This window comes from Leucopleurus acutus, assembly GCF_964270905.1.
Source record: "Leucopleurus acutus genome assembly, chromosome: 12".
NCBI classification, from domain to species: domain Eukaryota; kingdom Metazoa; phylum Chordata; class Mammalia; order Artiodactyla; family Delphinidae; genus Leucopleurus; species Leucopleurus acutus.
The window spans coordinates 13101167-13123529 of record NC_139154.1 but is presented as its reverse complement, the minus strand read 5'-3'; the positions used below and the strand labels follow the sequence as shown (position 1 = coordinate 13123529).

Sequence of the window (22363 nt, the reverse complement as noted above, 5' to 3'; positions counted from 1 at the left end):
CAGCTGTGGAAAACAGAGCTGTTCCCCAAAAGGTTAAAAATAGAATTACCATGTGATCCAGAAATTCCAGTTTCGAGTATTGCTGTGGGCTGAAGGTTTGTGTCCTTCCCAAATTCATGTGTTGAAGCCCTAATCTCCAATGTGATAACATTTGCTGAGGGGCGGGGGGGGGGGGGGGGGGGGGGGGGTGCTTTTAGCAAGTAATTAGTCCATGAAGGTGGAGCCCTCATGAACGAGATTACTGCTGTTATCAGAAGAGACACAAGACAAATAATATCTGTCCTCCATGTGAGAGGACACAGCAAGAACGCATCCATCTGCAAACCAGAAATAGGGGGCTTCCATCAGGAACTGAATTTGCCAGCACCTTGATCTTGGACTTCCCAGCTTCCAGAACTGTTTGAAATAAATTTCTGTTGTTTAAACCACCTAATCTATGGTATTTTTATTATAGCAGCCTGACTAATCTGACTAATACAGATATTGGTACCAAGAAGCTGTAACAAACACATAAAATGTGGAAGCAGCTTTGGAACTAGGTTAATGGGTAGAGGCTAGAAGAATTTCGAGTTGCATGCTAACAAAACCCTAGTTCGCCAGGAGTGGACCTTTAAAGATGATTCTGGTGGGGGCTTAAGGGAAAAAAACAGAGCTGGAGAGAAAGCATCCATCTTGTTAGAGAACACATAAATAACCATGTACATAATGTTAGTAGAAGTATGGATGGTAAAGGCCGTTCTGATGAGATCTCAAACGGAAATGAGAAACATGTTATTGGACAGTGGCGAAAAGACAATTCTTGATAAAGTGGCAAAGAACTTGGCTGAAGTGTGTTCAGGGTCTACTGTTTTGTGGAAATTAGAACTTGCAAGCAATGAAATTGTGTGTTTAGCTGAGGAGATTTCTAAGCAAAATATAGGAGGAGTGGCATGGTTCTTCCTGACTACTTATAGTAAGATGCGAGGAGAGAGAAATGAAGAAGGAATTGTTAAGCAAAGTGGAACCAGAACTTAGAGATTTGGAATAATCTGTTTGTTCATATTGCAAAACTGAGAAAGCTGGTTCAGAAGACACCAAGTGTATGGCTGACCTATGTGACTGACCATTTGATAAGATTAGTATGGGTGTGACCCATGGATTTTATCAGCTACTCCAGAGAGATCACTGCCAGTCTGAACTGATGGGGACGGATCCAGGTCAGAATAAAGGAAGGCTGTCTGACTTCTTAGATTTTACAGGACAAGACAGTAAAACTTAGGCTTTTAACTTGCACTTTTCTTCAGGGAAAGGAAAGAATGTCCCCAAATCTGATTCAGACATCATCAGGGCCACTACCTCAGTTCCTGTATATGCTAGGCTGCCTCCAACCAAAGACCCCTTGCCTGGCAGAACCTCAGCTTGGGTGGGGCCCCCACAGAAAGCTGCAGCATGATGGTACCCCACCAGCCATCGTGGTGACATTGCCACCCTTGTGGGTCTGAAAGTCAGAATATCAAACCAAAGAGGTTTATTCTTATTTTTCTTGTTTGTTTGCTTGTTTTTTATTGGAGTATAGTTGATTTACAGTGTTGTGTTAGTTTCTGCTGTACAGCAAAGTGAATCAGTTATACATATACATATGTACACTCTTTTTTTTAATAGATTCTTTTCCCATATAGTCCATTACAGAGTATTGAGTAGAGTTAACTGTGCTATACAGCAGGTTCTTATTAGTTATCTATTTTATATATAGTAGTGTGTATATGTCCATCCCAATCTCCCAATTTATTCTCCCTCCCCCACCCCACCCCCAAACAAAATAAGTTTGTTTTCTACCTCTGTGGCTCTACTCACAGACGATTATTCTTGAGTCTTAAGAGCTCATGGAGTTTGCCTTGCTAGGTTTTGGACTTGCTTGGGACCTGTCACCCCTTCCTTCTTTCCTGTTTTTTTCTTTTGGAGTAAGAATGATTATTCTATGCCTGTCACAAATTCGTAGCTGGAGAAGAATTTTGCCTCAGGTTGAATCATACTTCAGGTCCCACCCATATCTGATTTAGAGAATATGTAGATGAGACTTTGGACTTAAACATTAAAGTTGATGCTGGAATGAGTTAAGACTTTTGAGGCTGTTGGGTTGGAATGAATGCATTTTGCATATGAGAAGGACATAAATTGGGGGGGATACGCAGAGGCAGAATGCTATAGACTGCAGGTTTGTGTGCCCCTAAATTTCATACATCGAAGCCCTAATCCCAATGTGATGGTATTTGGAGGTGGGGCCTTTGGGAGGTAATTAGGTCATGAGGGTGCAGCCCTTATGAATGGTATTAGTGCCCTTATAAGAGGAGAGACAAGAGGTGAACTCTCTGCCCTGTGAAGATACAGCAAGAGGGCATTCACCTACAAACCAGGAAGTAGGTTCTCACTAGGAACCCTGATCTTGGACTTCCCAGCTTCCAGAACTATGAGAAATAAATTCATGATTTTTAAGCCATGAAGTCTATGGTAATATAAGTATATACACAAATGATTTGAAAGCAGGGTCTCAGAAAGATACTTGTACACTCATGTTCATAGCAGCATTATTCACAATAGCTAAAGGTTGTGAAAGCAACCCAAGTGTCTGTCGATAGCCGAATGGATAAACAAAATTTGATATATATGTGCAATGTAATATTCGGCCTTTAAAAAGCAGGGTGTCTGATACATGCTCCAACATGGCTGAACCTTGAAGACTTTATGCTAAGTTAAATAAGCCAGTCACACACACACACACACACAAAATACTGTAGGATTCCTCTTACATAAGGTACCTAGAGTAGTCAAATTCATAAAGACAGGAAGTGGAATGGTATTTGCCAGGGGCTGGTGGGAGGAGGGAATAGGGAGTTATTATTTAAAGCCTTTGAGTTTCAGTGTTGAAAACTGTAAAGAGTTCTGGAGACGGATGGTGGTGATGGTTCACAACAATATGAATGTACTTAATACCACTGAACTGTGTCCTTAAAAGTGGTTAGGATGGTAAATTTGATGTTATGTATATTTTACCACAATTGGAAAAAATCTCCACTAATCATAAAGCACATAACATAGACATATCTTACCTCTAGTTGATACTGATGTGATACTTTTTGTATGTTCAGGCTTTCCTTTAGTTGTGGGTTTTTATAAATCATTAATAAATGTACTGAGGTTGTACTCCTGTAATTGTGGGAATACTACTTATTGATTATGAGAGCAAGCTCTGGAATTCATTTACAGTATTCTTTTTCTTTTTGGCCACGCCATGCGGCTTGCAGGATCTGAGTTCCCCAACCAGGGATTGAACCCAGGGCCATGGCAGTGAAGGGCTGAGTCCAACCACTGGACCACCAGGGAATTCCCTGCATTTACAGTATTTTTAAAGTTCCTTAGTACCAGTACCAACAGATGTTAGAATGGGCTTGCAAAGTCAGTTTTGAAATTTTGTCTAGTGTATTAGGATTTACTTTTCTGTTTACTCTTTTTTTTTTTTAAGGGCTTCAAATGCTTGGCTTTTTATTTATTTATTTATGGCTGTGTTGGGTCTTCGTTTCTGTGCAAGGGCTTTCTCTAGTTGCGGCAAGCGGGGGCCGCTCTTCATCGTGGTGCGCGGGCCTCTCACTATCACGGCCTCTCTTGTTGCGGAGCACAGGCTCCAGACGCGCAGGCTCGGTAGTTGTGGCTCACGGGCCTAGTTGCTCCGTGGCATGTGGGATCTTCCCAGACCAGGGCTCGAACCCGTGTCCCCTGCATTAGCAGGCAGATTCTCAACCACTGCACCACCAGGGAAGCCCTCTGTTTACTCTTATATTACTTTAATGTTTCCGGAAATAATGAATACCAACCACATTAATTATTTTTATTTAGTTTATATCCTCCTATCTGTTTTCCTGTTTAATAGGTACATTTAGATCACAGTAAGAACAGATTTCAGTGCCAATAACTCTCCTGGTTTACCCTTAATTTTTTGATGTTCTGTCTTATGTTCTAAATTTAGATATCCAAAGAGAAGAAGAAAAAGTGAAACGATCTGTGAAAGATGCTGCCAAGAAGGGTCAGAAGGATGTCTGTGTGGTCCTGGCCAAGGAGATGATCAGGTCAAGGAAGGCCGTGAGCAAGCTCTATGCATCCAAAGCCCACATGAACTCCGTGCTCATGGGGATGAAGAATCAGCTGGGTAAGACAGCGGTACCTTACAGCCACGTCATTAGCTGATGCTCTTGCCGTTACTATAACACTGTTTCCTTGAATAGGAAGGTCTTTTTTGTTTTTTTTAACATCTTTATTGGAGTATAATTGCTTTACAATGGTGCGTTAGTTTCTGCTTCACAACAAAATGAATCAGTTATATATATACATATGTTCCCATATCTCTTCCCGCTTGCGTCTCCCTCCTTCCCACCCTCCCTATCCCACCCCTCCAGGCGGTCACAAAGCACCGAGCTGTGCTATGCGGCTGCTTCCCATTAGCTATCTACCTTATGATATATGAGGAAGGACAGTCTTAGCTCTGGTTTTTATTCCTTACATTGTCTTAATTGGAGTGTTATACAAAAGCAAAATATACTTATTACTCTCATTTTTATTTTATTGTTATTCATTTTCTTTTGCCAGTGTTGTTGAAATAATGGGAAAATCTCCATCTAAATGTACTTTGTTTAGAATTCAGACTGTATTTCCTCATGTGAACAGTGTTGTAAAGTGACCTGAGAGTTGAGTCATAGGCATAAGCAGTGCGCCCACACCTTAGAGGGAGGATGAAGGAAAGAGTTTCTTGGGCCCTAGGCCCAGAGTTGCCCCAGGAAGGATTTTAAATAGTCTTAAGTTTGTCTTTGGCTTTCACTCACCTCCTTTTCTGCCTCATCTCTGACTCTCTACCTAATGCTTTCTTACATCTTAGGAACCTGCAGGCCCTGTATTGGGTATTCAGCATACATGTGTACTATCAATTTAATTGTTTTTTTTAATGGTATATTTTAAGAAAGTTGCTAGGACTTCCCTGGTGGTGCAGTGGTTGAGAGTCTGCCTGCCGATGCAGGGGACGCGGGTTCGTGCCCCGGTCCGGGAAGATCCCACATGCTGCGGAGCGGCTGGGCCCGTGGGCCATGGCCGCTGAGCCTGCGCGTCCGGAGCCTGTGCTCCGCAACGGGAGAGGCCACAACAGTGAGAGGCCCGCGTACCGCAAAAAAAAAAAAAAAAAAAAAAAAGAAAAAGAAAGTTGCTAGAAGGCTATACAAAAAGCTAATAGTGGTTACATCTGTGGAGCTAGAACAAAGAAATGAGAGTAGAGAAAGAACATTAACTTTTCATTTAACCTGCCCTTGCATTGTTCTACTATGAACATCTGCTATTTTCATAATATAGTTTTTAATACCTTAAAAAACAAACTAAATTAATCAACTGGATTTAGTTGCTAATGAGAATTTATCTTATCCCTCAGGTAGGCTGGGGCAGAAAAGTTGAAACACATTTATATCAAAGGAAGTCCAAGGTGGATCAATGACTTGACCAGACACAGCTTCACAGAGCCTCAGTTAGGACCCAGGATTTCGCTGGGTACCCAAGGCAGGGAGTCCTTTCTAACTTCTCCTTGCTTCAGAGAAAATAAATATTCTATAAAGATATGTCTCATCGTCTTTGAATATTTGTAGATCCTTACACTAAAATGAAGAGGCCCGGGATGAAAGATCATGTGGAGAGGCCCAGACCAGCAAATAACTGTGCAGTCACGTCACTGTTGCTGAAAACCACGAATTTTAGTGTCTTATTATGGAACAAAATAACTGATACAATCTAAACTTTAAAAAAGAAGAAGAAAAAATATATTGCTCCTCCATAACTATCCTGATGCCATCACACTGTTACAATCCTGATTTCTGATGTGGTTAAAAAAATCTTACTTTTAAATATTTATATTTTAAAAGAAAAAAGAACAAGCTAAACTGAATATTTAATACATTCGTAGGAATAGAAGGAATACGACAAGGATTAGAATTTTATAATATACATTAGCCATTTATGTTAAAGATGTTCTATTTTTCAGAGAGGTTACCCCATTTCCCTGTCTTTTCTGTCTTCCTCAGAGCAATAAACAGTAATTACTACTCTCATGGATAAGCTGCTCCATTGAGTTAGACAGTAATTACATCTTTATGTTTCAAGTCATTATCATCTCCAAAAACTACCTTTCATTTCACCGCACAGTCTCACTGCACTGTTTCACAGTAAAATTATACTCCTCAAATTTGAAGAGCCTGAATAAAAACTAGAGGCCCAAGGATTTTTAGGGACTGATTTAGGAACAGTGTCTACTGGCATGAACCTTTTATTTATTCATATTTTTAAAACTGCAATAAAAGAAATGAAAGCTACTTTAATAAAAAAGGAACTCAGGAATGAGGTCATTAAATATAACTAGCTACATTTTAAATACAAATACCAGGTATTTCCTGATTAGTGTCAGGTAAATATGTAAACTATCTAGCCCAAATTCTGGTCTCAGGAAAAAAGATCAGAGACAAGTACAAAGAAGGTGCTTCATACTATCAGATCCATTTTATGTTTTGTTTTGTTTTGTTTTTTTGCGGTACGCGGGCCTCTCACTGTTGTGGCCTCTCACTGTTGTGGCCTCTCCCGTTGCGGAGCACAGGCTCCGGATGCGCAGGCTCAGCAGCCATGGCTCACGGGCCCAGCCTCTCTGCAGCATGTGGGATCTTCCCGGACTGGGGCACGAACCCATGTCCCCTGCATCGGCAGGCAGACTCTCAACCATTGCGCCACCAGGGAAGCCCTATCAGATCCATTTTTAAAACAATGAGATCCTTTGTGACAGTCACTTAAGTCTTTCTTTTTATCAGAGATTTCTGTTGGTCCTCTTGTTGGTAATCCCTTTATGTCTGCACCCTTACAGTCTATTTTGCCTTTGTTTTTATCATTGGATTCTTGTATAGCTTTCCTAGGCCACATACAACTAACAAAGGGGGAAATCAGAGGGTATATATATGGTTCCAGGAACTTTTTGTAGACCCAGAGCACAACTAGAATGACGATGCAGGGAATGCACACCATTGTCCCAGGCTTGAGATCCTGACCTGCGACCACCAAGCCCCAGTGGCAGTGTCCACACTTCCAGAGGGGAGGTCACAGGGGGACATGCCACAGCCAACCCAGTGGGCACCACCCAATTTAATTTTCAAAAACTCATTATAATATTTAAAAATAAACATAATTTAGTTACCTTTCAGTGTCCAGTGTAATACCGTTGTGATCTTCCGCAGGCATCTGTCTCCAGATCACTGACAGCTTGAGGCATAGGTTAAATTTTACATCCAGTTGGTTTCTTTTCTTACTTATTTTCGGTTAAATGAAGAAATCCTAACTCAGAATTAGAGTTCTTTGAGAATAGCAGCAAATAACTGTCAGATAATTAGACTGAGTACAGATTCAGAAATTACAGGGTAATTTTTCACTAAAGAATATCTTCAGGGAATGCCCTGGTGGTCCAGCGGTTAGGACTCTGCGCTTTCACTGCCGTGGCCCAGGTTCAAGCCCTGGTCGGGGAACTAAGATCCCGCAAGCCGCACAGTGCAGCCAAAGAAAGAATATCTTCAACTCTGTCAGTTACTACATTGATGAGTACATCACACTCAAAAGTTAGAAGACTTTAATGTTTCAATTTAATCGCTGGTGCCAAATGAGTACTTAATCCGTTATTTGGTCGTACTTGGCTCTGAAGGTATTTCTTTATGTTCAGTTTTAACATTTGAATGTGGTTTTTTTAATGTGCCTAATAGTGAATATATCAGTTTCTTTCTCCAGATACTGAAGAAAACAATCCATGGATTAAGAAAGAATAAAAAAAATAAGACAACTGTTTGTACCATATCTTCTTAACTTTTAACAACTGTGTTATTTCAGCCCTAAAGTGATGTATTTAGGCTCTTTAAATATTGGATATATAACCTAGATATATGCCTTTTGCACAAGCCAAGTATTCAGTACTGTGGAGAAACAGTCTAATCTTACCTGTTATTTTGAAAGCTTAACTAAATATACTTGACTTTTACAGCCGTCATTGAAAGCTTCATATTTACTCCCTATTTTTTCTGCAATATGCTGAAAAGATACATGTTCAGTTGACCATGATAAGCTTATTTTTAAAATTTTCAGCATTTCCTTTACTGAATCAACATCAAAAAACATATAGCTTATTTTGCCCTTTTTCCCCCTATGAATAAAGCACTGTATTCACAGACTCTTTTTCTCCCCAGGTGCAAAGATAGTAGTACACAGGATAATATAGTGCGTGCCTATGTACCTAACACCCAGAACCAATACAATTTGACATTTTGTTATATTTGCCTCAGTTTTTTTAAATTAATTTTTATTAGAGTATAGTTGCTTTACAATGTTGTGTTAGTTTCTTGCTGTACCGCAAAGTGAATCAGTCATACCTATATCCACTGTTTTTTAGATTTCCTTCCCATTTAGGTCACCACACCACAGCATTGAGTAGAGTCCCCTGTGCTATACAGTAGGTTCACATTAGTTATCTATTTTATACATAGTAGTGTATATATGTCAGTCCCAATCTCCCAATTCATCCCACCCCCGCTTCTCCCCGCCTTAGTCTTTATATTGTAAAAGAAAGCAGTATTACTAAAGTTGAAGCTTCTTTAATATACCTTTGCAGTTCCATTCCCTTCTCTTTCAGCCTCCTCAGAGGTAACCACTATCATGAATATTAAAATTTGTATAAATGTTGTTATACTGTGTGTACCATTCTGCATCTTTTTTTCCCATTTATCATTGTCCTATTGAAATATACCCATAAATATAATGATAAGTATATTTTGATATGATAAATATATTTTGATAAATATATTGATATAATGATAAATGTAGTTTGATATGATAAATAAGTATGTTTTTAACTTCTGGGTGGTATTCCATCCTGTGAATGTATCACATTTTATTTTTCTCTTCCCTGTTGATGGACATTTAGGCTGTTTTCAGTTTTTGCTGTTACTAAACAGTGCTGGTGTGAATGTCTTTTCACTTTTACACATGTGTTTCTTTAGGACAGTTATATACTCAGAAGTAGAATTGCTGGGTTAAAAATAGCTGGGTTTAAATTTTGCTAGAATTGCAAAATTGTTCTCCAAAGGGACAAACTTGTATTCCCACCAGCAGCGGATAAGGGTTCTTTTTTCCATACCTTTCCACCAACCTTTGTCAGACTTTTTAATTTTTGAGAAATGTTATAACATTTCCCTGGGAACTAGTGGGCTTGACCAGTCTCTTCTGTTCACCTTTTCTTCCTGTGTACTGATTCCAAAATATCTTTTCAAGGAGTTATAGCTTACAAATATTCATTAATCTACATGAAAAATATCTCTTCTCCTGTAGCATATACTTTCAGTAATGAACGTAACTGTAAACATAAACAACGTATATCAAGAGCCTGTTATCCCTTAAGTATACATCCATAATAATATATTATGTTGTTTCAAATATGTATTATAATGTGGCTTTATCACATCTGAAAAGTAAGATATCTGCTGTTTGATACTTGTATGTTAAAATACTCTAGGGCTCTGTTCTAGATCCTCTGCTCTTTTCCATCTTGCCTCTCTCCCCATAGGTGATCTCATCTAACCTCATGCCTTTAAATGCCATTGATTTCCAAATCTTTATCTTCAGGCCTGACTTTATCATTGTATAGTTGACATCTCCACTCATATCTTAATGGATACATCAAAATTAATATGCCCATCCAAGAATCTTGGCTGGTCTTACTTCATCTGTATCCCCGCCTCTCCCTGTATTTTCCCCTGGGAATCCAAGACATCATGTAATTTCATCTGCAGATATTTCGACATGGGTTTCTAAAAAGCAAGGGTTTCTGTCCCTTCTGTTTCTTGGTCCTTCAGTTCTTGGGTATGTCGATGTGTTCATTTCATTTCCACTATATTTTCTGTTTCTTTCTGAAAGGAAAAGATTTTAGTCAGTTGTTAGGAAAGATTTTAGTCAGTTGTTTAGTCAGTTGATTTCCCAGACTGATCCTTTAATTTTTTTATCTTTCCTGTTTTCACTTTGGAAATAATCATAGTATCTTCCTCATAGGATAGTTGTGAGACTTAATTCAGTGCCTGGCACATGGTAACTGCTGTATATTTAGGTTCTAAATGTTATTGTCATTATCATCATCAATTTGTCTTTGTGTTCTACTTTCTGAGAAATTTGCTCAACTTTATTTTCTATTTCTTCTCAAATTCTTTATTTTAGTTGTCTTAATTTTAATTTTCAGGAAAGAGTTCTCTGATCTTATTTTTTAAAAATCATCTTGTTCTTATTTCATGAATATAATTTGTTCTTTATTATTGATAGTCTTCTTTTTAATATATATTCTTTTTTATATTCATTTCCATTGTGGTTTCTCTCAGGATGTTGAATATAGTTCCCTGTGCAAGAGTGTTCCCTTTTCTCCACACCCTCTCCAGCATTTATTGTTTGTAGATTTTTTGATGATGGCCATTCTGACTGGTGTGAGATGATATCTCATTGTAGTTTTGATTTGCATTTCTCTAATGATTAATGATGTTGAGCATTCTTTCATGTGTCTGTTGGCAATCTGTATATCTTCTTTGGAGAAATATCTATTTAGGTCTTCTGCGCATTTTTGCATTGGGTTGTTGGTTTTTCTAATGTTGAGCTGCATGAGCTGCTTGTAAATTTTGGAGATTAATCCTTTGTCAGTTGCTTCATTTGCAAACATTTTCTCCCATTCTGAGGGTTGTCTTTTCGTCTTGTTTATGGTTTCCTTTGCTGTGCAAAAGCTTTTAAGTTTCATTAGGTCCCATTTGTTTATTTTTTTAATTTCCATTTCTCTAGGAGGTGGGTCAAAAAGGATCTTGCTGTGATTTATGTCATAGAGTGTTCTGCCTATGTTTTCCTCTAAGAGTTTGATGGTGTCTGGCCTTACACTTAGGTCATTAATCCATTTTGAGTTTATTTTTGTGGATGGTGTTAGGGAGTGTTCTAATTTCATTCTTTTACATGTAGCTGTCCAGTTTTCCCAGCACCACTTATTGAAGAGGCTGTCTTTTCTCCACTGTATATTCTTGCCTCCTTCACCAAAGATAAGGTGACCATATGTGCGTGGGTTTATCTCTGGGCTTTCTATCCTTTTCCATTGATCTGTATTTCTGTTTCTGTTCCAGTACCATACTGTCTTGATTGCTGTAGCTTTGTAGTATAGTCTGAAGTCAGGGAGCCTGATTCCTCCAGCTCCGTTTTTCTTTCTCAAGATTGCTTTGGCTCTTCGGGGTCTTTTGTGTTTCCATACAAATTGTGAAATGTTTTGTTCTAGTTCTGTGAAAAATGCCAGTGGTAGTTTGATAGGGATTACATTAAATCTGTAGATTAATTTGGGTAGTAGAGTCATTTTTCACAATGTTGATTCTTCCAATCCAAGAACATGGTATATCTCTACATCTATTTGTATCATCTTTAATTTCTTTCATCAGTGTCTTATAATTTTCTGCATACAGGTCTTTTGTCTCCTCAGGTAGGTTTATTCCTAAATATTTTATTCTTTTTGTTGCAATGGTAAATGGGAGTGTTTTCTTAATTTCACTTTCAGATTTTTCATCATTAGTGTATAGGAATGCAAGAGATTTCTGTGCATTAATTTTGTATCCTGCTACTTTACCAAATTCATTGATTAGCTCTAGTAGTTTTCTGGTAGCATCTTTAGGATTCTCTATGTATAGTGTCATGTCATCTGCATACAGTGACAACTTTACTTCTTCTTTTCCAATTTGGATTCCTTTTTCTTCTCTGATTGCTGTGGCTAAAACTTCCACAACTATGTTGAATAATAGTGGTGAGAGTGGGCAGCCTTGTCTTGTTCCTGATCTTAGTGGAAATGGTTTCAGTTTTTCACCATTGAGAACGATGTTGGCTGTGGATTTGTCATATATGGCCTTTATTATGTTGAGGAAAGTTCCCTCTATGCCTACTTTCTGCAGGGTTTTTATCATAAATGGGTGTTGAATTTTGTCAAAAGCTTTCTCTGCATCTATTGAGATGATCATATCATTTTTCTCCTTCAGTTTGTTAATATGGTATATCACGTTCATTGATTTGCATATATTGACGAATCCTTGCATTCCTGGGATAAACCCCACTTGATCATAGTGTATGATCCTTTTAATGTGCTGTTGGATTCTGTTTGCTAGTATTTTGTTGAGGATTTTAGCATCTATGTTCATCAGTGATATTGGCCTGTAGTTTTCTTTCTTTGTGACATCTTTGTCTGGTTTTGGTATCAGGGTGATGGTGGCCTCGTAGAATGAGTTTGGGAGCGTTCCTCCCTCTGCTATATTTTGGAAGAGTTTGAGAAGGATAGGTGTTAGCTCTTCTCTAAATGTTTGATAGAATTCGCCTGTGAAGCCGTCTGGTCCTGGGCTATTGTTTGTTGCAAGATTTTTAATCACAGTTTCAATTTCCATGCTTGTGATTGCTCTGTTCATATTTTCTGTTTCTTCCTGGTTCAGTCTCGGAAGGTTGTGCATTTCTAAGAATTTGTCCATTTCTTCCACATTCTCCATTTTATTGGCATACAGTTGCTTGTAGTAATCTCTCCTGATCCTTTGTATTTCTGCAGTGTCAGTTACTTCTCCTTTTTCATTTCTAATTCTATTGATTTTAGTCTTCTCCCTTTTTTTCTTGATAAGTCTGGCTAATGGTTTATCAATTCTGTTAATCTTCTCAAAGAACCAGCTTTTAGTTTTATTGATCTTTGCTATCATTTCCTTCATTTCTCTTTCATTTATTTCTGATCTGATTTTTATGATTTCTTTCCTTCTGCTAACTTTGGGGTTTTTTTGTTCTTCTTCTCTAATTGCTTTAGGTGTAAAGTTAGGTTGTTTATTTGAGTTGTTTCTTAAGGTAGGATTGTATTGCTATAAACTTCCCTCTGAGAAATGCTTTTGCTGCATCCCATAGGTTTTGGGTCATGTTTTCATTGTCATTTGTTTCTAGGTATTTTTTGATTTCCTCTTTGATTTCTTCAGTGATACTTTGGTTATTAAGTAGTGTGTTGTTTAGCCTCCACGTGTTTGTATTTCTTACAGATATTTCCTGTAATTGAAATCTAGTCTTATAGCATTGTGGTCAGAAAAGATACTTGATATGATTTCAATTTTCTTAAATTTACCAAGGCTTGATTTGTGACCCAAGATATGATCTATCCTGGAGAATGTTCCATGAGCACTTGAGGATAATGTGTATTCTGTTGTTTTTGGATGGAATGTCCTGTAAGTATCAATTAAGTCCATCTTGTTTAATGTGTAATTTAAAGCTTGTGTTTCCTTATTTATTTTCATTTTGGATGATCTGTCCATTGGTGAAAGTGGGGTGCTAAAGTCCCCTACTATTACTGTGCTACTGTTGATATCCCCTTTTATGGCTGTTACTATTTGCCTTATGTATTGAGGTGCTCCTATGTTGGGTACATAAATATTTACAATTGTTATATCTTCTTGTATTGATCCCTTGATCATTATGTAGTGTCCTCCTTTGTCTCTTGTAATAGTCTTTGTTTTAATGTCTGTTTTGTCTGATATGAGAATTGCTACTCCAGCTTTCTTTTGATTTCCATTTGCATGGAATATGTTTTTCCATCCCCTCAATTTTAGTCTGTATGTGTCCCTAGGTCTGAAGTGGGTCTCTTATAGACAGCGTATATACGGGTCTTTTTTCTGTATCCATTCAGCCAATCCATGTCTTTTGGTTGGAGCATTTAATCCATTTACATTTAAGGTAATTATCAATATGTATGTTCCTATTACCATTTTCTTAATTGTTTTGGGTTTATTATTGTAGGTCTTTTCTTTTCCTTGTGTTTCCTTTAGCATTTGTTGTAAAGCTGGTTTGGTGGTGCTGAATTCTTTTAGCTTTTGCTTGTCTGTAAAGGTTTTAATTTCTCCGTCAAATCTGAATGAGATCCTTGCTGGGTAGAGTAATCTTGGTTGTAGGTTTTTCTCCTTCATCACTTTAAATATGTCCTGCCACTCCCTTCTGGCTTGCAGAGTTTCTGCTGAAAGATCAGCTGCTAACCTTATGGGGATAACTTTATGTGTTATTTGTTGTTTTTCCCTTGCTGCTTTTAATATTTGTTCTTTGTGTTTAATTTTTGATAGTTTCATTATTATGTGTCTTGGCGTGTTTCTCCTTGCATTTATCCTGTATGGGACTCTCTGTGCTTCCTGGGCTTGATTAACTATTTCCTTTGCCATATTAGGGAAGTTTTCAATTATAATCTCTTCAAATATTTTCTCAGTCCCTTTCTTTTTCACTTCTTCTTCTGGGACCCCTATAATTCGAATGTTGGTGCGTTTAATGTTGTCCCAGAGGTCTCTGAGACTGTCCTCAATTTTTCTGATTCTTTTTTCTTTATTCTGCTCTGCAGTAGTTATTTCCACTATTTTATCTTCCAGGTCACTTATCCGTTCTTCTGCCTCAGTTATTCTGCTATTGATCCCTTGTAGAGAATTTTTAATTTCATTTATTGTGTTGTTCATCACTCTTTGTTTGCTCTTTAGTTCTTCTAGATCCTTGTTAAACGTTTCTTGCATTTTGTCCATTCTATTTCCAGGATTTTGGATCTTCTTTACTATCATTATTCTGAATTCTTTTTCAGGTAGACTGCCTATTTCCTCTTCATTTGTTAGGTCTGGTGGGTTTTTGCCTTGCTCCTTCATCTGCTGTGTGTTTCTCCATCTTCTCATTTTGCTTAACGTACTGTGTTTTGGGTCTCCTTTTTGCAGGCCACAGGTTCATAGTTCCTGTTGTTTTTGGTGTCTGTCCCCAGTGGCTAAGGTTGGTTCATTGGGTTGTGTAGGCTTCCTGGTGGAGGGGACTAGTGCCTGTACCCTTGATAATCTTTACAAATGTTTTTTCTTATGTTCCTTGCATTGTTTCTCAGAGCTTCTTCTCCCCATCTCCTCTTTTTTAAGAAAGAGTGAAAGGAAAAAAAAAATAAAAAAAAGAAAGAGCGAAAGGGAGGTAAGAGAGTGGGGAGGCTGGATTAAGTGTAAGTTTCATGAGGAACTTCCCCAGTCTTCTCAGGCAGGTAGCCTAAGCTACAAAGAGAAAAATGATAATTCATGTAATAAATCCATTTCTTTTAGCCCCTATTATGTGCCAGATATATTGCTGGGGAGCAGGGATAAAATAGTGAACATTATAGGCAGTTTGGCCTCAGCTATGGAGTGAAAAGCAAAAAACAGATACTTTTAATAAAAATAAACATACCTAATAAAACAATAAAATAATCAAATAAATGGATATTTATAAATGCAAACTGTGATGGGCACTAGGAGAGTGTAAAAGGGAAATGCACTCAAGGGTGGCTCCTTTCATGCCGTGATGATATCTGAAGGAGGATGAGTAATTAAGCGTTGGGGCAGGGGGTAACCTGGTTCCAACCAGAGTGTTAGCCGGCATGTGTGAAGGCCCTGGGGCCACAAAGAACTGTGTCCTCAGACACTGAAGGAGGTTCTGGGAGGTTGGGGTACCTGGGAGCAAGGGAGAGGGATGGCCGGAGAGGATGAGCAGGCAGCTGAAGAAGACAGTTGTGACGGCTGTTAGGAGAGCAGTGCTTTCCATAGACAAGTTCAGATTGAGACGTGCTCTGGAGGTGCTGCAGATAAACTGCAGCGGGAGTTCAGAGGGAGGGCCATGTGGGAGAACCAGAGAGGTGTCTGGGTGGAGGGACTGGAGGCACAGAGGCACAGGTAAGGTAGTTCACGCTGTGTTCAGCAACAGCCCTCGATCCAGTCCGACAAGAGTGCATGACGGGGGCAGTGGGAGGTGAGGCTAGAAAGGTGATTTGGAGTCAGAGTTTGGGGAGTTCGGCTGAGGAACGGCGACTTCATTTCCTAGGCGGTGGGGAGCCTCACGCACTGTAAGCACAGGCTGCAGATGCAGCCAGGCGGGAGGTGGGAGGACCCGAGAGGGGATGGGCAGGGCCTGGATGGGTTACTCTGGTGGGATGAGTGGGAGAGAGCACACTGGAGAACTGTTGCGGGTGCAGAGTTAAGTGGACATGGTGAAGGCAGAAATAAGCCTGAGGTGCTCCAAACCCTTGACCCTGGAAAGACTGAAGGGCATTAAAAGACACTGGAAGCCCAGAGGGAGGAACAGGCCTAAGAGAGACAGGAGACTCCATCTGGGGCTGTCCAGACTGGCTCCATGAGGGTCACCCTGCTTCCCCAGCTCCTGAGCATGGTGCCTGGCAGGAGGAATCCCCAGGGAGGCGGTTGTTGAGAGGGTTTATAGTTGGATGTTGTCTGTTGGCAAGTTAAATACAACAGAGAAGGTAACTGATGATAGAACCCAGAACAGAGCGGAAGGGAGGAGTCTACATTTTGGGAGTGAGAAAAGAGAACACTAGAAATACTGTGACACGAGTTCCTGAGAGGTTTGTCTGTTTTGACCTCCAGTGTCCCCCGTCCCACCCCAAGCCTGTTGTTTGAAAAGCCACCATTTGATGAAGTCATTCCTTCTCCTTAAGATGTTCCTCTATTTGGGACTTGCTTGGTGGTCCAATGGTTAAGAATCTGCCTTCCGATGCAGGGGACACGGGTTTGAGCCCTGGTCTGGGAACTAAGCCTGTGCGCTGCAACTGCTGAGCACGTGGTCCACAACTAGTGAGAAGCCTGTCAGCCACAACAAGGAGCCCACACGCTGCAATTAAGACCCGACACAGCCAAAAATAAATAAATAAATATTTAATTTTTAAAGCTGTTCCTCTATTCAAATGCAGATGTCCCTGGGAGGGGTAATATGTTAAGCCTTGTCAGCTCTTAATATGTTTGTCATGATTAGATGTTTTCCAAGCGATAGCATTCTGACAGCAGTTTCTTGCAGAACAAGACAGATGATGAGTATGTTTTGGTTGGGGGAAAAAGTTGAGAGACAGGTAAAAAGGTGGGGCAGGAAATAGAATTATCAAATGATCCAGAAATTCCACTTCTGGGTAAGTAAGAATTGGAAGCAGGGACTCAGATATTTGTACATCCCTGTTCATAACAGTGTTATTTATAATAGGCAGAAGGTAAAGGCAACCCAACTGTATTGAAGGATGAATGGATAAACAAAACATGGTATATAATACACACAACGGAATATTATTCAGCCTTAAAAAGGAAGGAAGGAACTTCACTGGTGGTCCAGTGGTTAAGAATCCTCCTTCCAGTGCAGGGGACATGGGTTCGATCCCTGGTCAGGGAACTAAGATCCCACATGCTGTGGGGCAACTAAGCCCATGTGCTCTAGAAGAAGCCCATATGCCGGAATGAAAGATCCTGCGTGCCACAACTAAGACCCGATGCAGTCAAATAAATAATTTTTTTTTTTAAAAGGAAGTTCTGACATGTTACAACATGGATGAACATTGAAGACATTATGCTAAGTGAAATATGCCTGTCACAAAAGTGATTCTGCTTCTATGAGGTACATAGAATAGTCAAAATCATAGAGCCAGAAAGTAGTATGGTGGTTGCCAGGAGTTGGAGGGAGGGAAGATGGGGAGTTAAGAGTTTAATGAGGACAGAATTTCAATTTGGGAAGATGAAAAAGTTTTGGAAATGGATAATGGTGATGGTTGCACAACAATACAAATGTACTTAATGCCACTGAACTGTACACTTAAAAATGGTTAAAACAGTAAATTTTATGTTATGTTTATTTTGCCACCCCCCAATTTTTTTTAAAAAGTGAGGCAGGCCCAGGTGTTGGGGCCATGATGGGGTCCTGGCAGCAGAGACTGAAGGGGAGCTCTGAGCTCTTGGGTGCTGGGGGCAGAGTGACTAGAGGGGCGAGGGAGGTAGTGAAAATGGAGAGCCAGGCCAGGGCGGCTCCTCTTACCTCTGTACCTGCTGCTATTTCCTTCTTTGTTGTGTTTCTTTGCTTTGTTTCCTAGCTTTGATTAGCGCACTTCAAAGCGAGTTTGCAAAGTTTGGATCTTTCAGGTAAAACATGATGCTTTGAAATTTAAACCGATGTTGAATCAAAACACGTTTTTCATAATTCTTTAGTATTTGTAATTTAAGTTATGCAGGCTTACTGTTTAAAGAAATACTACAGAAATATATAAAATAAAAAGTAAATGTTCACCATTTCCCTTGTCGTGCCCTCAGCCCTCTTGTCCAACAGTAACTTCTATTAGAGTACCACCTAAATATATATATTTAGTCTAACAGTATGTCATTTCATACACACACACACATTTACTTATTACCCAGTTCTACAAGTCCAAGCCCTTAAATAAACAAATAGGAACATATTTTCCCCTTTACTTGGCATTTAATGGTTAACAGTGATAGAACATATGTAAGATTAAATTCAGTTTCTTTAAGGCCTCCTGAACAATAGTAGTCTTCTAAAATAAATACATATCTGTGTTACTGTTGTCCATACTGATGTTTAACAATGGTTTTAAATGTTTTCCCTCAAAATTTTTTACAAATTCAAATTCTATAGAGCAAATTGTCTTTTTCAAATGAAATATTTTTCCTTTGCACAAACAAAATACAATATTAAGAGAAATTTTTTAAAGGGTGAAAAAATATATCTCCCTAACAGATTGATTGTTTCCATTGTTTTATATTTGATTTTAGTCATTATTCATATAAATACTTACTTTACTCAGCTGTAAATGTAGTGTAAGAGCCCGTGATTGGCATTAGGTGAGAGTGACTGGAGACAGCCGTCTCTGTAGAATTTAAAGCCCGTTTTATCCCTGCAGCAAGCGGGATCATCAGAAAGCCACAATTCCAGCCCTCTGTTTTGCATCCCATAGAAATACCTTGGCCAAGCTGTGCTTTCATAGTATTCTTTTGCTTTTTTTTTTTTTTAATGGATAAGAAGCAGCCATAGGACGAATGTTTCTATAAATTTGATAGTTACTGGTACAGTCAGTAAAGATCGTGGTACAAAATTTATCTTGGAGCCTAGTGCTGGAAAAAATGATCTTTCCTAGTAAGGTAGCATGCTTCTACAGGTGAGTGTCCTAAACCCCCTACTAACCTTCGTGCCTTAGCTGTTGAAATGCTCAAAGCTAAGTTTATTCTCAGTTGCAGGAGCTTTACTAGCCCAGGTCAGTGATTCCCAACAGGGAGCAATTTTGCCCTTCAGAGGACATTTGGCAGTGTAGCATTTTGGTTGTCACAACTAGGCAAGGTAGGGTGTTGCTACCGGCATCTAGTCAGTAGAAGCCAGGGATGCTGCTAATGTCCTAGAAAGCATAAAACAGCCTCCTACAACAAAGAATTGTCCAGCCCCACCATTATTCACACCATTGCTGACCTACGTTTACGGAGTCAACTCACTCCTTCGAGTCTTTGTATTTATTTTATCATACCTGCTATACATGACTTTTTAATAAACTGCTTCAAATTAGTTTTTCAAATGGTAGCCTATAAATTATAAGTAAACTTCACTTTACATTTTGAGAGTTTGGAACTTCCCTGGTGGCTCAGTGGTTAAGAATCCGCCTGCCAATGCAGGGGACATGGGTTCGAGCCCTAGTCCGGGAAGATCCCACATGGAACGGAGCAACTAAGCCCGTGCGCCACAACTACTGAGCCTGCGCTCTAGAGTCCGTGTGCCACAACTACTGAAGCCCACGCGCCTAGAGCCCATGCTCGGCAACAAGAGAAGCCACTGCAATGAGAAGCCCTCATACCACAAGGAAGAGTATCCCCTGCTTGCTGCAACTAGAGAAAGCCCACTCGCAGCAACGAAAACCCATCGCAGCCAGAAATAAATTTATTTAAAAGAACTTTTTTGAAAGTTTCCCAAATGTGCATGGCTCCAATAATTTTTTTATGACTGTAATTCACTTTTATGGCCTTTGGTTTGGGTTCCCCATATTATGGAATGTTTGTACTGTTTTCTTTTCCTTTTAATTTTTATCTTTCCCTTCTTTATTTCTTAATATAACTGTTTTTCTTAACTTTGTTATATGGAAGAAGTGTCTTATTCAAAGATACTTTCGAGGCTTGAATGTTTGGTTTTTTAAAAAATATTTATTTATTTATTTGGCTGCACTGGGTCTTAGCTGCAGCACTCAGGATCTTCATTGCCACGTGTGGGAGGGATCTTTAGTTGCGGCATGCATGTGGGATCTTAGTTCCCTGACCAGGGATCCAACCCGGGCCCCCTGCATTGGGAGCACGGAGTCTTAACTGCTGGACCACCAGGGAAATCCCGAGGCTTGAATGTTTTTAATATCACTTCTCTGAGCTTTCACTTGTCACTTCTGTGAAAAGTGATTGTTAAGATTCCATATTTTCTTATAATTGTATTCATTCTGCTTATAATTGCCATGTTTAAGATGGCTTTTAAAAACCAGTCAGTCTAGTTTGTGAGTGTTTGCTCTCCTGGGCCCTTGCTATCAGGGAGCTGCATTGTGCTGTTGATGCCATTTTTAATATTTAATTTCTTTTTCTGATATTTTAATTTAACTGTAATTGCCACAGGAACCCGTGATAAGTAGAAAGAGCTTTGTGGTTTTGTTGCTTTAATTATTGGCGTCAGGTTTTTTTTTTTAAGGTCTTATTTTTTAATTTTTTAATAAATTTATTTAGTTTACTTTTTGGCTGCGTTGGGTCTTCGTTGCTGCGCACAGGCTTTCTCTAGTTGTGGCGAGTGGGGGCTACTCTTTGTTGCGAAATGCAGACTTCTCATTGTGGTGACTTCTCTTGTTGTGGAGCACGGGCTCTAGGCACACAGGCTTCAGTAGTTGTCACACACGGGCTCAGTAGTCGTGGCTTGCAGGCTCTAGAGCACAGGCTCAGTAGTTTTGGTGCATGGGCTTAGTGGCTCTGTGGCATGTGGGATCTTCCTGGACCAGGGCTTGAACCCGTGTCCCCTGTATTGGCGGGCGGATTCTTAACCACTGCGCCACCAGGGAAGCCCTGGCGTCAGTTTCTTTTCAGACTATGTCTATTGGTCTTTGGATCTACTGATTATGAAGTGAAGTCTGTATTTAGATACTTTGTTTCCATATTTGGTTATTGTTATTATAATATTCATAGCAGAACTTGTATTTTTTTCTCAGAGATCTCCTCTTTTTAAAAACTTTTATTGGAGTATAGATGATTTACAATGTTGTGTTAGTTTCAGGTGTACAGCAAAGTGAATCAGTTATACATATATTCACTCTTTTTTTCTCTTTCTAATTAGCTACAAAATCATATTAAAATACTTCAAAATAACAGAAACATACATGGCAAACAATAAAAACAACATTCTTCTTCAGAACTCTAACATAATTATGATATACCAAATAATTGTAATATAATACAAAGATAAGACTATAGATACACTTAATCATATGAGTCTGAACCACATGAAACTGCCATTCTCTACCTATAAAAATGACTTTTTTGGGCTTCCCTGGTGGCGCAGTGGTTGGGAGTCCGCCTGCCGATGCAGGGGACACGGGTTCGTGCCCCGGTCTGGGAGGATCCCACATGCCGCGGAGTGGCTGGGCACGTGGGCCATGGCTGCTGGGCCTGTGCGTCCGGAGCCTGTGCTCCGCAGGGGGAGAGGCCACGGCAGTGAGAGGCCCGCGTACTGCGAAAAAAAAAAAAATTTCATTATCCACTCTTTTTTAGATTCTTTTCCCATGTAGGCCATTACAGAGTATTGAGTAGAGTTCCCTATGCTATAGAGTAGGTCCTTATTACTTATCTGTTTCATGTATATATCAATCCCATTCTCCCAATTTATCCCTCCCCCACCCCTTTCCCCCCTGGTAACCACAAGTTTGTTTTCTACGTCTGTGATTTATTTCTGTTTGTAATAAATAAGTTCATTTGTATCATTTTTTTAGATTCCACATATAAGTGATATATTTGTCTTTGTGTGACTTACTTCACTCAGTATGACAATCTCTAGGTCCATCCATGTTGCTGCAAATCGCATTATTTTGTTCTTTTTATGGCTGAGTAATATTCCACTGTATATATGTACCACATCTTCTTTGTCCATTCCTCTGTCGATGGACATTTAGGTTGCTTCTATGTCCTCGCTATTGTCCATAGCGCTGCAATGAACAATGGAGTGCATGTTTCTTTTCTTTTTTTTTTGCAATTTGTTTTTGGTTCTTGTTTTAAAAAAATATCTTTATTGGAGTATAATTGCTTTACAATGTTGTGTTAGTTTCTGTTGTACAACAAAGTGAATCAGCTATATGTGTACATATATCCCCATATCCGCTCCCTCTTGAGCCTCCCTCCCATCCTTCCTATCCCACCCCTCTAGGTCATCACAAAGCACCGAG

At 39.4% G+C, this 22363-nt stretch overlaps 2 protein-coding genes across 3 annotated transcripts in view; one reads left to right on the top strand and one right to left on the bottom strand.

The window, feature by feature from the left end:
* LOC309969900 (E3 ubiquitin-protein ligase RNF103) overlaps window positions 1–22363 on the top strand; it is a 124796-nt gene that overhangs the window by 88315 nt on the left and 14118 nt on the right. For both annotated transcript variants that reach the window (XM_082851956.1, XM_082851955.1), the window contains one exon: window positions 4001–4180. In XM_082851956.1, coding sequence (XP_082708082.1) covers window positions 4001–4180 — 180 coding nt within the window. The remainder of the gene's footprint in view (window positions 1–4000; window positions 4181–22363) is intronic.
* LOC309970135 (UPF0729 protein C18orf32 homolog) lies at window positions 5255–7169 on the bottom strand (the record flags this gene model as incomplete). The annotated part of the gene is made up of 2 exons (XM_082852406.1): window positions 6840–7169; window positions 5255–5268 (listed from the first exon to the last, which is right to left on the bottom strand). The coding sequence occupies exons 1-2, from the start codon at window positions 7069–7071 to the stop codon at window positions 5255–5257; spliced, it is 246 nt and encodes an 81-aa protein (XP_082708532.1). The 5' UTR covers window positions 7072–7169.